This window comes from Bubalus bubalis, chromosome 6 (assembly GCF_019923935.1).
Source record: "Bubalus bubalis isolate 160015118507 breed Murrah chromosome 6, NDDB_SH_1, whole genome shotgun sequence".
In the NCBI taxonomy this organism is placed as follows: Eukaryota; Metazoa; Chordata; class Mammalia; order Artiodactyla; family Bovidae; genus Bubalus; species Bubalus bubalis.
In genome coordinates this window covers 98,166,730-98,181,102 of record NC_059162.1, presented here as the reverse complement: position 1 = coordinate 98,181,102, position 14,373 = coordinate 98,166,730, and the positions used below count along the sequence as shown (strand labels likewise).

The 14,373-nt window shown below is 55.1% G+C and overlaps 1 protein-coding gene across 2 annotated transcripts in view; it reads right to left on the bottom strand.

Annotated features, from left to right (window-relative positions):
- Nucleotides 1-3,357: 3,357 nt before the first annotated feature.
- Nucleotides 3,358-14,373, bottom strand: part of TRABD2B (TraB domain containing 2B) — a 222,547-nt gene continuing 211,531 nt past the window's right edge. For both annotated transcript variants that reach the window (XM_006065080.4, XM_045166163.1), the window contains one exon: nucleotides 3,358-8,657. In XM_006065080.4, coding sequence (XP_006065142.3) covers nucleotides 8,438-8,657 — 220 coding nt within the window. In that variant the 3' untranslated portion in view covers nucleotides 3,358-8,437. The remainder of the gene's footprint in view (nucleotides 8,658-14,373) is intronic.

Sequence of the window (14,373 nt, the reverse complement as noted above, 5' to 3'; positions counted from 1 at the left end):
ATGGCCAGAACATTCTGGCTCCAACATCCCTGATTAAGATCGTCCTGGACACCAGCTCCATGGCTGACGTTGAGACCCTCCCAGAGTCAGTGGATTCCCTGGGGCTTATACTCAGGGAAGTGGCCCTCCTGGCTTCCAGTTCCCTGTTGTTTGACCCCACCACCTCTGCTTCACTCCATGCCAACTGGCAGCGAAAAGCCCCTCCTGTGGTCCCCTCATCCCAAATCTTCTCAAGCCATGGAGACTATACTCGGGATCGGCAGAGCAGATGGAGTTGGGGTTCTTGCTGCATCCAGGAAATGACTGTTACCTGCACGTTTTCTCTCTGCCTAGGAGATGCTGTGCCTACTTCCCTCAGTTTCTCTGTCTTCCCAGCTCCTCATTCCTCTTCCCTCCTCTTGCCTCCCTTTCAGAAGCACCATGACAGGATTGCTCCCCTGGTCATAAAGATCATTTTCCCCTTTGCCTCCTTTGAGGTGGGGGACGGTGGTAGTTTTCCTTCCTACCTCAGGCACCCACAGAGGAATATCTCCACATGAAAATGGAGGTTGCTCTTTCTCAAAGGAATTTTAGTGACTATGGTCGGCACCACCTCCTTTCGTGTAAATAAGGAGACAGGTCCAGAGAGGGGCGGAGCTTGCCCGCGGCCACAGTGCTGTCCGCCCAGAGATTGCAGCAGCGCAGGACCTGCGGTCCCCAGTACAGGTTCCATTGCAGTGGATGCTGGGCCGCTGCAGGGTTGGCTACAGGGTCTCAGATGCTCAGGGCCAGGAAGGAGGGGCCTCAGGGGACATAGAAAGATGGAGGCGGAGCAAGGGCCCAGAGGGGAAGAGATCAAAAAGAAGAGTCAGAGTCAGAGGGAGCTAGAGATGGCCAACTAGCCCGCCTTTATCCTGGGGTAGGGATCACTTCTCCATGGAGACTTCCCGGCCCCTCGCACACACCTCCCAGAGTCAGAGAGCCCTCCTCTACCTCCTCAGTGTTGTGTCCTGGTTCTGAAGCTCTTCCCCACCCTCTGTAGTTTCCTCCCTGGACCCAGCTCTGATCTTTGTAGCTGAATGGAGAAAGCCTCATATCTGGGGCCACTCTACAGAGAGGTGGGGCTGAGATGGGGTTCTCCCGAATCTAATGATCTATTATCAGAAGGAGCATCTGGTTTCTCCCAGGAAATGCATGTCAACAGGAGCCTGCCCAGAGCTCAGGGCAGGAGAGGTGGGCAAGGCTCCCAGGAAAGGAGGTGCAAACACATGAGTGTACCAGGTATAAACACTGGGTCTCCCCTCTTGCCACCTGCTGCCATATGGAGAGCAAGGTGTCAGGGGCTCTGATGAGTCCCTGGTCCCCTTGGTCACTCAGTCCACAGTGTCTGAGAGCCCATTCCTAGGCCATCGCTTCTTGAACTGAGGACTATGTCCCCCAAGGAGGGACAAGGGCTCAGTTTCCCACTGAGTGTCTAGGCAGGTAGATGATGGCTTCCTTTCCTGAGCACAACCGGAGCTCGAGGGGCAGAGAACACGGGGTCACAGGCTACAGCTGTGATTTACACTATTGATGCCAACTCTAGAGACCATCACAGTGGGGCAGGGGTGGGTGGGGAGCAGGAGGCTTCCTATCCGGAACTCTGTCCAGAGTCAGTGGGTGGGAGAGAGGTCTGGGCTGGCTCCAGGACACAGAAGAGGCACTGGGCCTTGGATGGGACCTAACCTCACCCACTGCCCTGTGAAATGGGGGAGGCAGAGGCCTCCTTGCTCACCTCACAGGCTGTAGCCAGCACAGCAGAGCTTGAGTAAAGGTTAAGAAAACAGTCCGGGAGCTTAACTACTTGGGTTGCAATCTTGGCTCTAGCATTTATAAACTGTGTGATTGTGAACAAGTTACTTAATATCTCTCTCTCTCTCAGTTATTTCATCTATAAAATAGAGATAAGAGTTGTGAGAATAAAATAAGACAGAAATGCTTGGAACACTGTCTGATGCATAATAGATGCTCAATAAGCATTTGCTCGCCATTGCATTGTCAGCTTTGTCTCGCGGACGGGCCACCCAAGTGCAGTCCACATTATTCTTCATAGGAGCCAGCAAGGACTCATTAACATGGTCAGTGAATTGGCTCTGGTGAAGGCTCTGGGATTTCAAAACTAGAAACTTTGTCCACTTCAAACTTCTTGGTGACCTGCCCCCTTCTGCCACCGAGTCCCAGGGGCCACGCCTCTTCCCTGGTGGACCCTCACAGCATGGTCACCTTGTGCAGATCCTAGCCAGCTAACACTGTGATATCTGATATAAAAGCTCTATCGTTTACCTGAAGTCTTGCCTCCCGTTCTTCTTCCTCCCCTCCTTCACTGACTGTGTCTCTTCCATGAGCACTCACTAGATGTCAAATCATGTGCCTTGACAATATAGAGATGACCAACCACGGTGCCGGCCTCAGGAAGTCAAGGGGAAGGATAGCCACATGCAGGTCATTTCTGCACAACCCAGGTGCATGGCAAATGGGGTGCTGTGGGGCTAGAGGGACAGAAGGGCTGACGTGGCTTGAGGATTAAGGGAAGCCTCGTGGAGCAGATATCGCTGGAGCTGGGTTGTGCAGGATGTATAAGAGCAATGAATGAGGGGGAGAGATGCAGAAAGACAAGGAGCACCAGGGGAAAGTGTGTGCAAAGGCAGAGGATGGAGACAATTAGGGTGAGTTGAAAAAACACAGAGACAACCAGCAACCCTGCAGTGCTAGAAACCAGGAGGGGAATGGGTAAGATGTGAAGTTCATGCTGGGGACATGGGCAGGTTGAGGTTATCAGAGCGCCTTGTGTGACCTTGACTTGTGTACTGGGAACAGTAAAGCCATGGATGAATTTGAAAAAGCCAGGGAGGTTTGTGGTCGTTGTTGTGGTTTACAGAGCTCACTTGGGCTGCCGGGGTTGTAGGGGGTGGTGGGTGGAGAATGGGCCAGAGAGCACACAGCCCTAGTTGGCAGGGGAGAGTGAGGACACCTGGGCTAGGCTGGCGCCGGGGAGGGAGAGAGGTGAGAGTGTTTGTTAATAAAGTTGAGTCAGTAGGTACTGATGAGTGAGAAGTGAGTGAGGGGGCCCCACGGGTGAAGCCAGGTTCCAGGTTGATTGTTCAGATGAACAAAGCTGGAGAGGGCTCCGAGGACCCCACTTGGTGTGAAGTCTCTCAAGCCGCTGGGCCCCTGCCCAAACACCCTCCCAGAACCTGCCTGCATTTTTACATGGAAAATGGCCTGGCATGGGCCCTCTGCACCACCGCCTCAGGTCCTGGCCCTCTGAGCAAAGGTGACTCCCCACACAGCCCCCCGCAGGAGGAGGGGGAGCCATCGGCATGCAGAGACACCATCACGTGGAAGTCATCATATCTTTTATTAATATATTATGCTACAAAAATATTCTTGGCAAAATAACATTAATAGCATCTTTCTTTGTCTTCTATTATATTCTTAAAGAACTTTTCAGGATAATTCACAGAGGTGAGAGGAAGAGGTGATTAAAAGCACAACATCAGGAATACCTTTCCAATACATTAAGATCTGAAGCTGTGTCACACAGTGAGAGTCGAGCCGGGATGTCCTGCAATCTCTCTGAGGCCCAGGAATGGTACAGGGGCTCTGGCTTCCCTTGCTCTGGGCTAGAACATTCCTTGACCAAGAGTCAGCCCCTGCCGCCCCAGCCACTGGGGGCCCAAGATGGCTGAGAGCCCCGCCAGAAACTTCTTAGACTGAGAGTCAAAAGTCCACTTTCCCGCAGTGGGACTTGGGATGGAGGGGCCCTTCAAGGCACGCTACTCTGTCACCTTCCTTGCCTGCCACGTGCTCCTGATCCCATGGCAGCCCTCAGGTGCTGGGAGGAAAGCTGAGCACAGGGCTGGGGAGCGGGGAATGCCTCACCTTTGTGGAGCCCCAAGATTGCACATGGCATCTCCCAAGCAGGAAACAAAGTCTCCATTTGACAGATAAGGAGATGGAGGCTCAGAGAGGGGCAGGGGCTTGCCCAAGGTCACTCAGCAAAGTGAAGGAGTATCTAGGCTATCTCTGGCAAGGAAAAGCCTACACTTGGAGAAAGAGCAGGGAGAGCTGAGAGGCTTCCTCAGTGGCTCATCTGTAAAGAGTCTGCCAGTAATACAGGAGACGCAGGGGACATGGGTTCGATCTCTGGGTCAGGAACAGCCCCTGGAGGAGGAAATGGCAACCCACTCCAGTATTCCTGCCTGGAAAATCTCAGGAACAGACGAACCTGGTGGGCCACAGTCCAAAGGGTTGCAGAGAGCCGGACATGACTGAACACACACACATGAGGGAGAGCTTGGGGTGTGCTGATGCTCCTGGGAAAGGGCCAGGCAAGGCTCAGGCGGTTCTCAGGCCTCCCCTTTTCTCTCCCCCAGTGTTGGGGGTGGGGGGCAGGGAGGGAAGGAATTCTGGGCTGGGAGCAGGGGCCTGGGTTCCGGTTCAGCCTTGCCCCACTGCCCAGAAGTCCCCCTGCCCCAGGGCAGCAGACAAGAGTGCCAATTCGCGTCAGGCCCGGCTGGGCTGTTGAAGAATGGGGGTGGAGGGTGGGGGGAGTGAGGCTGGACTGATTTCTGAAACTTACTGGTTGAGAGAGCCAGACCGGGTGATTGTTTTGGCTGCTTAGATGAATTTTTGGAAAAATAACAATGTTCAAAGAACCTGAGTATTAAAGAGCCAGGAGGGACCCTACCCCACTGCCTTGCCAAGACTTCCACTCTCCTACCACATCTCCAGCCAGTAGGCCCACTGCCCCTGCGCACACACCGCTCCTGACGGGACACTCACCGCTTCTAGGGACACCTGCCATCTCACGACAGCTTTGGCTTTGCGGAGACCCTTCCACCAGCAGAACTCAGGTCTGCCTCTCTCCTTCCCTTCCTTCATTCACTCCTTTCTTCCTCTGTCCTTCTCTACACATCTCTTGGGTGGCATTTTTGTGTCCAGTGAGGACACAGGGATGAATTCACAAGACCTTGCCACTGAGGAGCTCACAGTATGATAGGGGAGCAGAGACAGTCAGTGCAGAGGGCTTCCTGGGGGACGTGCTGAGTTGCTCCTCAAAGGATGAGCAGTTAGGGGTCAAAGAAAGGCATTTCCAGGCCTGGGAAACAGCATGTGTGAAACAGCCTGTCTGTCCTGGGAAGGACAAATATGCTTCAGTCTGGCTACGCTTCATGGACTCCAGATCTTTGACTCTCAGAGCTGGTGGGGCCCTTGGTGGCCCTTTGAGCTTCCTGCAGCTTGACTTGTATGCCTTCATGGTCCCTGCCTTCACGGGACTGCTGGTGCTCAGAACAGCCTGGAGGGAGATCAGGAGACAGGGCCATGCTGACCTGACCTAGAAAGCCCCTTGGTCATTCACTCAGCTGTTCTGGTGGACAGGACCCAGGGCCACCAGGAACATGCTGGCTCTCAGTCCTTGATCTCCTCCGCCTGCCTCAAAGTCAAAGGTAAGAGTCCTAAGCCAAGGATTTAGGATCTTAACAATGCTCTCAGAGAAACAAGGGCATTTTGTGAGGAGAGGCACATATCATATGCCGGAAAAAAATGTCAGCAGTGGTGGGTGGATTATTCTAAATCACGTGAGTGACTGCAGATGGAATGATGGTTCCCTGGCCTGGGAAGAGAGAATTCAAACGCCCCAGCTGTGCAGATTTCTGTCCATATGCCTCTGGTCTTTGAGGGTATAAGTCAGCAAGTTCTCTACTGCTTGCAGGGACTTGAGGGATGTAAGTTTCAAATCCTGGCCAGTGGGTGGTTCCTCAGGGACCAGTGGATGTGGGCTGCAGATGTCTAACTCACGCTGGCTCCGGCTGTCCCGTCAGCATGTGTCTACCTGATCAGGCGGCCCATCCGTCTGCTGCCCATGTGGCTTTCTTTAAACACTTGAGTACTTAGTGGAGGGAGAGCTTGGGGTCTCCCAACCTGCTCAGAGGAGGGATCTGGGGAACCTGTAAAGTTCCTTCTAAGAACCTGGGATTGGGCTGCTTGTTGTCTCTTGATGATGAACTCCTCTAGGCCAAGAAAGGCGGCTAGATTTGGCCCCAGCGCAGAGCATGGCACTGTGAGTGTTTGATAATCACACACTGCATTAATTTACCTCTTTGGCCCCATGCCTGGCACAGATCTGGGCATGCGGTCAGGTGCTTGGACTGTTTACCAAATGCTTCATCTTTAATTAACCTCGGGCTCCATCTCAATACATCTCATGCCACACTCTGCCCTGAACAGAGGGAAATCTGGCCTCTGTGTTTCTAATTCCTTTACACTTATCTCATCCAAATAGCACTCCGCGCCATCTATTTGATGTCCTACAGGCCTTCTGAGCCTGCTTAAAAGTCAGCTAAGCCCCTTCCGGCTCAGAAATAGGAAGTCACATTTCTGCCAAGGATAAATGGACTCCAGCCTTGGCCGGGGTCAAGTTCAGTTTACAGTGTGGTACCCACGGGTCTGGCTGGACCCTGTGAAGCAGAGCTCAGGGCTCCTGCCAGGTCTCAAGTTCAAACATATTCATTTGGGTCAGAACTGAAAAGAATTCAGCTGCCTGCCAAGATGCCCCTGGGACTTCTGACCATCCAATGAGTTGCCCAGAATTCTACTGTCTCAGACGGGAGGCAGCTGCCAAGCTGGGCACAATGGCACTGACGCTAATCAGACACTGCCAGGCCTGCGAGGGAAGCCCATGGTGTGGTGTCACTGAGGAGCCCTGAGCCAGCTGGGGGTCAGCAGGCCTGCCCAGCTGTGCAGCCTTGGGAAAGTACCTCACCTCTCTGGGCCTATCTTCTCACTGTTCTTTTCTGTCAAATGAGGGCCCTTTCTGCTCTTGCATTCCAGGACTCTGTAACTAATGAGCTGCCAGCCCAGTGAGGGTTCAGGGCTGGGACGCAGCCAACCTGGGCCCTCTGTCTTCTTGGCTGTCACCCTGGGGACAGAGGAGCTGGTCAGTTTCTCTGAGTCTCGGTGACCTGCCTGCCCCCATTTGGCTGCTCTGTCTCTTCAGGCCCATCACAACTATACTCCAGCCTCTCTGATTTGGCAGGAAAGCCTCTCATTGGCTCCAGGATAAGACAAGCTGGGGCACGGGACATGTGGCAGAGCCTGCTGCCAGAGCCCTTTGGCTGGAGGGACCAATGATGACTGTAGCCAAGCGGTCTCTTTGGCTGCAGTAAGAAGCGTGTGCTGGCCCATTTGGGTGAGATCTGCCTCCCTTGGAACTTTCCTCTGCACAGAGAACCTGACAGACATAGTCTGAGAGACAAGTGTTGCTTTTGAGTCACCCTGATCTAGGGCCAGGTGCTGGCTGGGGCACACTGAACAAGTCCCTTTATCTCGAACAGGGGCTCAGTTTCCTCATCTGCGAAATGGGGACAATCACATCTCACAGAACTGGCGTGAGGATCTGTGATAAAGTGAGTGTGCAAAATGCCTGCCAGACTTTGAACTAATGGCAGCTCTCATTACAAGTATCATTACCATGGAATTCCTAGAGACCCCGTCTCTAAAACTGCCCTTCTGTGCTCCTGTCCTTTGGCTCAGCTCACTCCATTTGGTCATGACTTCAGCAGCCTCTCCTGTAAGCTGAGATGGATTAATGATACCAGCCAGAACAGGGGGGTCTAGACTCACACTACAGATCTCCCACTTGCTTTGTGACCTTGGGCAACCACCTTCTTCTCTTTGGTGAGTTTAACCATCTCAGTTTAACCATCTGTCACTTGGGGCTGGGGGGACCACCTCCCTCAGCACCAAGAGCCCTTCCCCCTCCCCAGTGCTTTGGTCGGAACACTTACCAAGAGTTCTGGAGGGTCAGTTCACAGACACTCAGGGTTTTCAAAATAGCAGCATTCTCTTTCCTAAAGTACCTTCCCAGCCCCAGGATGCATCCAGGGGAAGGAAGGACCGTCAGCGTTCACATCTCTGGCTCCCAAGTCCAGTTTCACAAAAGCTAAGCCTGTCTGCCTGCCTCTCCCTCTGAGGACCCCACGGCGGGAGAAGCCAAACCGGCACGCTGGAGGACTCCACTGATCCAGGAGCTAGCCAGTTCAAAGCCACGGTCCCTGCAAGGTCGCAGTTGTCCTGGCAACCTGGGTTCACCTCCTGGGTTGGCGGTGGGGCTAGTTATTAACATCGGCCACATAAAAATAGTTTTATCAGTAGAATAAATACATTTTTCTTTTTTAATATGGACACATATTTTACAAAAGAGCCCCATAGCACTATGGGAAATTAAGATCCTTCTACAAAAAAGAAGATGTAAGTCAGATACAATAAAGCTCTAGTGTTTTAACGGATCCCATCTGGACTGCCCGAGAGGTGTCGAGCACCCCTGGAGGGTGGCAGGGGCAGTGGGTGCGGCTGCAGACCTTCCCGTCGGTTTCTCTGGCTTCTTTCTCTGCTCCGGGCAGGCATGCGGCCGAGGTCAGGAGGGTCCGAGGGTGTGCAGCAGGAAGGAGGCTACTATGCTGGCAGCAATGGTGAGGACTAGGCCCAGGGCGGCCGGGGAGCGGCCGGGCGCTGAGCTACTGGCGGGTGCTGGCTCTTCCTGCTGCTGGAGTGGGTCGGAGAGCTGGAAGAGGGGCTTGGCGGTCCCGGAGCTGTGCGTGGTCTGGAAGGGCTGTGGGGGTGGCGAGGCTGTGGTGCTGGAGGGAGAAAGATACATGGAATGTGGCATGGCCACTCAGTAGCCTTGTCCTGGGCTGTGATCTTAGAGTGCAGATCCAACAGTTTGTTGAATCTGGGTTTTCTTCCCTCATAAAATGGAGAAGGAAACAGAGGGCTCAGACGCGGAAAGTGAGCAGCCCAGAGCCACACAGCCAGCCTCCAGTGTGACCACTCAAGAGAACTGAGAACCGGGCAGAAAGCAGTGAAGTGTTTTGGGGGAGATCCATCTGGAGTCACACTGTGGCAGGCAGTCCTCACACCTACATACGCAGGGGCCCTGGCTTCCTGCTGCCCTCCCCTCCCCAGTCTGAAGTAAACAGAAAAAAAATACACAAACAGCCACCACGTACCACAGCCACTGATAACTGAGCACCTATCGGGAGTCTGCACTTTACTACCAGCAGTATCTCTGGTCCTCAAAACAAATGTTCATCGGGTCTCACCAGCCCCCTTTCACCAGATGAGAAAACTGAGGCTCCACAAGGCCAGCTCAGAGGGAGTAGGGCAGCGCCTCTGGGGGCAGGAGCCCTGGTGACCTCACTCTGCATAGGTGATCCCTCATGAACTGATCAAAATAGAAGCCAGTTTGGGAGGTCACAGGTGAGGTTCCAGGCTCAAGAGAGCCCATGTGAAAGAGACACGGAAGGGCAGAGACAAGAGAGTGAGACAGAGAAATAAAAAGAGGTGAAGTACAGCAGGAATTGGCGGGCCAAGGCCAGCACTTGGCAGAATTGGGAAGTGGAGCTGAGGGCGGGGGGCCAGAACCAGGTTACTGGCTCAGGTCCTAGGGAGATAGGAAATGATGAAGAAAGAGAGTGGCAGAGAGCAAGGCAGGGACTGGGGAGGACACAGGACAAGGATGGAGGCATAACAGAGAGACAAGAGGGAGAGGGCTCCGGATAAACGAAAGGACTGGACCCCACAGGTGATGGACCTACCCCTGCCCTGTGCAGCCCCAGGCAGCGGAAGGCAGATGGAGATGCAGGGGGAGGATCTGACAAGCCCCATCACCCCAGAAGGTCAAGGCTGGGAGGGAAAGGCCAGGGACACGCAGAGAAGCCCCAGCCCAGTGTGGAGCCAGGATGGCCTCGCAGAAGAGGTGACACTGTGAAGGCAGCGAGACCAGCTTGCTTATGGCTGAGGGCATCTCCAGTGGTGAGAAGAGCACTTACAAACTAAGGGCCCTGCTACAGTTGTGCCAGCATGCTGCTGTTATTCAGTCACCCAGTCGCGTCCAACTCTGCCACCCCATGGGCTGTAGCACACCAGGCCTCCCTGTCCCTAACCATCTCCCAAAGTTTGCCCAAGTTCATGTCCATTGCATCAGTGATGCCATCCAGCCATCTCATCCTCTGATGCCCTCTTTTCCTTCTGCCCTCAATCTTTCCCAGCATCAATCAGTAGGACACTGCTAATCCTCAAGACAGCACTACGAAGCAGGCAAGACCATTATCCCGTTTTACTTGTGAAGAAAGAGAGTCACAAAGAGGGTAAGCATTAATAACTCGTTCCAGGACACACAGCAGGGATGGGATCTGAACTGGGCACCCCGTGGGTGCTCACTAGCAGCTGACAGCTCGGCAGGGAGCCTGCCCCTCTCTGGCTGTCTGCAGAACAGGAAGCCTCCTCCCTGTAGAACACTGCCCGCTCTCCAGTGCTTACCCGCTCTCCCTGATGGGCTGCTCACGCCCCAGATAAGCCAGGAGTCCCTGTGCCATCTTGGCCGTGTTCTCATGTGCTGGGCATGCGACCGCAGCCACTGGCCACATCACTGTGGTGAGCCCTGTAAGCATCACTGCTGCAGCCCAGCCTCATCTCTGTCCCGGCCTGACCCTCTCACCCACGCTGGCTTAGCCTTGGTGGGGAGTGGGGGATGGGCAGAGGAGCCCAGGGGTTACAAGCATATCCTTGTCTGTACATGGATCGGGACTTCTGATCAGTGTGTGTACTCGGCAGTGAAGGGGCTTGTCACTCTCTGCCCCGACCCTCCGTCTCTGCTCTACTCCCAGTCATGCTGTGGCTGCAGGAACCCACCACATCGTCTCACCCTGGACTCTACAGTTGTTACCTGTGTGTTCCTGTCTTTAGAAATTCCCAGAGACCTAATCAGGAGAGGAGGGTGCAAATGCTTGTTATGCACCACGGATGGCAGGAAGGTGTTTCTGGACAGAGAGTCTGTGGGAGGCACAAGAAAGGGGGGCAGACGGCTTCGAATGCCCTTATGACCACCCCCCAAGTCTGTCCTGTCCTGCCTCCCATCCTGTGCCAGCCTTCGGAGCACCTGAGACCTCTCACATGATTTGGTGTGGGCTGACCTCACCTTCCCGGGCTCTCAGGAATACTACCCTCCCCAGTCACATCTAACGTCACTGCCATTTTCTGACTCACCTTTGAAGGTCTGATTCAATGTCCCCTCACCTGGAGACCTCTTTGACCTGTCCTCCAAGCCCCAAGACCCCTGGAAGAGTTGAAGCTCCTACGAAGCCTTTCATATTTCTCACTATTCACTGCCAATGGCACCTATTTCTGCACATGAGGCTTGAGTGGGTTTTGTACATGAGGCATTATGTACAAAGCAATGCCTGGTACCCTGGGACTGCCATGTGGCATTGGCCGTTTTTAGCATGATTATGACGTTTGTGTCTTCATCTCTCTCACTGATAGCGTTCTCCACGTATGGAGCACTTCTTGTATGTTGGCAGACCCTGTGCTCAATGCTATACATGTGTCATCTTATTATCCCCATCTCCAAGATGGGGAAACTGAGCCTGAAGATGTGCAATGGACTGTCTGCCTCCCCAGCCTCAGGTGGGCTGAGGTGCCATCCCTAAACTCGGAGATGGAGAGCCTGGGAGTAAGCGTGGTACTTCCTGTCGAGACCTCACATACCTGTGGATGGAGGCTTGCCAGGGTCAGAGAGGACGCCCCTGTGGTCTCAGCCCTGGGAGGGGATCTTGCCCATACCCAGGAGGGCCACTACCATAGCCCCTTCCCTCCCTTTCTTTTCTAGAAAAGTCCCTCCCAGCTGCTGCCCTATCTTTTCAGCTCAAGCATCCAGGAAGGCTGGCCTCAGAAGGGAGGCTGAGCTGCCACCTGGGATGCCCAGAATGGGAACCAAGGCTGGCTGCAGCCAGCCCCAGTGTAAGAAGGGAGACAAATAGAGATCTTGAAAACTATGTCTCACAAGGTGCCCAAAGGCATTTGCTTTCACACTTTGAAAACCAAAGATGCAAGCTCCCCCTTGGAGCCTGAGTAGGGGTTTTATATGTTTGGAAGGAGTCCCAGGGAAATGGAGTGAGGTTGCTGGGGGGGTCGCGGTAGACAGAAATCCTCTCCAGATGCCCCCACATCTTGGGCCCCCTCTAGAAAGCCCAGGCCCCAGTCCAGATCCCACCCCTGCCCCAGGCTCATGCTGGGGAAAATCGTCTCATGGCAAAGCGGCCTCAAAGCCAAACCAAACACCCCGAGTGTTCCCAGGCTCTGCAGACGGCTGGCTCCAAGGGCAGGGTGTGCTCAGAGCTGACAGGGACCCCGGTGTGGGCAAGGACCCTCTGTCTGGGTGAAGAGCCCGAGGTCCCTGTCCCCTGCATGACTTTGGGCAAGTCCTGCCCTCAAGGCCTCAGTTTCCCTGTGTACAATGAAGGAGCAGAAGCAGACCCTTGGCTTTAAAGTGTTTTCGAGCTGCAGAAGCCAGAAGTGGGATCACAGGCAGAAGCTGAAGGTATAATGCACAGGAACGCAGGGCTGGTGGCTAAGATGCGGCAGCTGGCTTCCCTGAGGGCCCACTGCGGGGCTTCCTGGAGTAGGGCCCCCATCCTGGCACTAGAGGGTCCCTAAGAACCACCCAGGACTGGGTCTGGGGAGTCCTGGGGCTGTGGCTTTCTTGCAGTACAAGCAGGTGGGCTCCTCAGAGGGCTCCAAGGAGACAAAATGGAGATGGAGCTGGAGGCATGAGGGCCTGGCTGATGGGTGGCCCTGCTGGCTTGGTGTGGCCCTCGCGATGTGGTCAGGCTGGAACCATCTGGGCAGACCGGGCAAATGCAGGCAGAGATCTAAAGTGACCGGTATGCCCACAGCTCCCTGTCCTGATATCTAAGGCCCCCGCCAGCCTCCAGGCCCTTGGCCACAGGGCCTTCTCTGTCAGGACTGCCTTCACCTTCCTCTCAGCTTCCCTGGATCACTTCACCCCTCAGGGTCCCCGACCTTCCTCCCGTCACTGACTGGATTCCCTGCCAGGCACAGGCAGGCTGGCTGTGGCTGCAGGGCTCTTTCAGCCGCACCATAGCTGGGAGCGGTCCCTGCCTGGCCATGATCCAAGGCTCTTCCTGCTCTAGTCCCCACCAGCACTGGACGTGGGCTGGGCACCCTGCATGTGGCCATCACATTCTTGTTTAATTGTGTGCTGCTCACCCAGGGGCTCATTTAAGCCTGAGGTGCGCTGACGGCCCAGGAGCCATTTCCCGCTGGGGGACAGGGCAAGTGGTGCCCTAGATCCGACTCTGAGAGTCAGCCACCAACCAGGGGACAGATGTTCCTGAGTGTCACCAGTGGCCCGATGCCAGCTCACCACTCTATAAGCACCATCTTTTTACTCTAAGCCTCAGAGCAAGGACGAGGAGGGTCTGGGGATGCTGCCCAAATTTATCTGTGCTCCCATCCACTGAGTGATCTTGTTCTCTGATCAGATGGGGTCCTGGCATCATGAAGAGACGCTGAGCACCCCAAGAAAGCTGAGCTGGAGAACCTCAGGGCAGGCCGGCAGGCCAGTGGGAAGTGTGCAGAGCCCTCCCAGGGGCCCAGGGCAAGAGGACATAGTTCTCTCCTCCTCTGCGGGGCCTTGGGCCATCTGCTCAAACCTCGGGGGGAAACCGAGGCCCAGGAGGCCAATGACCCCCTGCTTATGCGTGTCCTGCACCCCCACTCCTGTGTGGAGGCACCTGCAGGGCTCTGCGTCCACCACAAACAGACGCCCACCTCTGTGCTTGGCTTCCGGCCGTGCCCAGAGCTTGGGAAACGCTCTCTCCCCTGCACCTGCTCCCTCATGACTGTCCCAGCACCCTGCTCCCTCATTTATCCAACTCCCTGCCTCCCCCAATGCCCGAGCACACACACACACCCCCGCGGCCCAGCGGTGGACTGGGGAACAGCAGAGCTGGTGTGACCTACAGAGGACAGCCAAGGCACTAACTGCAAAAGGAGAGACCTAGGACTGTCCCAGATCTGACCGATCGGGGCAGTGGCCTGCACAGAGCCTGCGTGGGAATCGACTCCGCCCTGACCTGCCCCCCTGCTGGTTATGCCACTGCCCTGCTGCCCCCCATCCGGCTGACAGACGCGGGGGGGTTCCCTGACAGCACTCCACCATGGCTGCTCAACCATCTGCGGACATATGCCCCACCCCTTCCTTGGGTCCCCATAAATCATCCTGCCACGAGCCGCTGCTTCTCTAAACTTCCTTCATTGTGTTTACATCTGGGGTAATGAGGGGCGAGGGGAGGCCAGCCTGCTCCAGGTGGCGTCCTGGTCGGGCTCTTCAGCCCCCTCCTCACTCTTTCCCTGCTTCTCTGACTCATGCATGCGGTCAACAAACGCTCCACGAGGCCTCTGATGACCCGGAAAAGTCAAACCCAGCTCTGATCCCCAGGGCCTCCCAGCCTAGATGCAAGTGAGGAACTGCTGTCTGTGTGAGAGCAT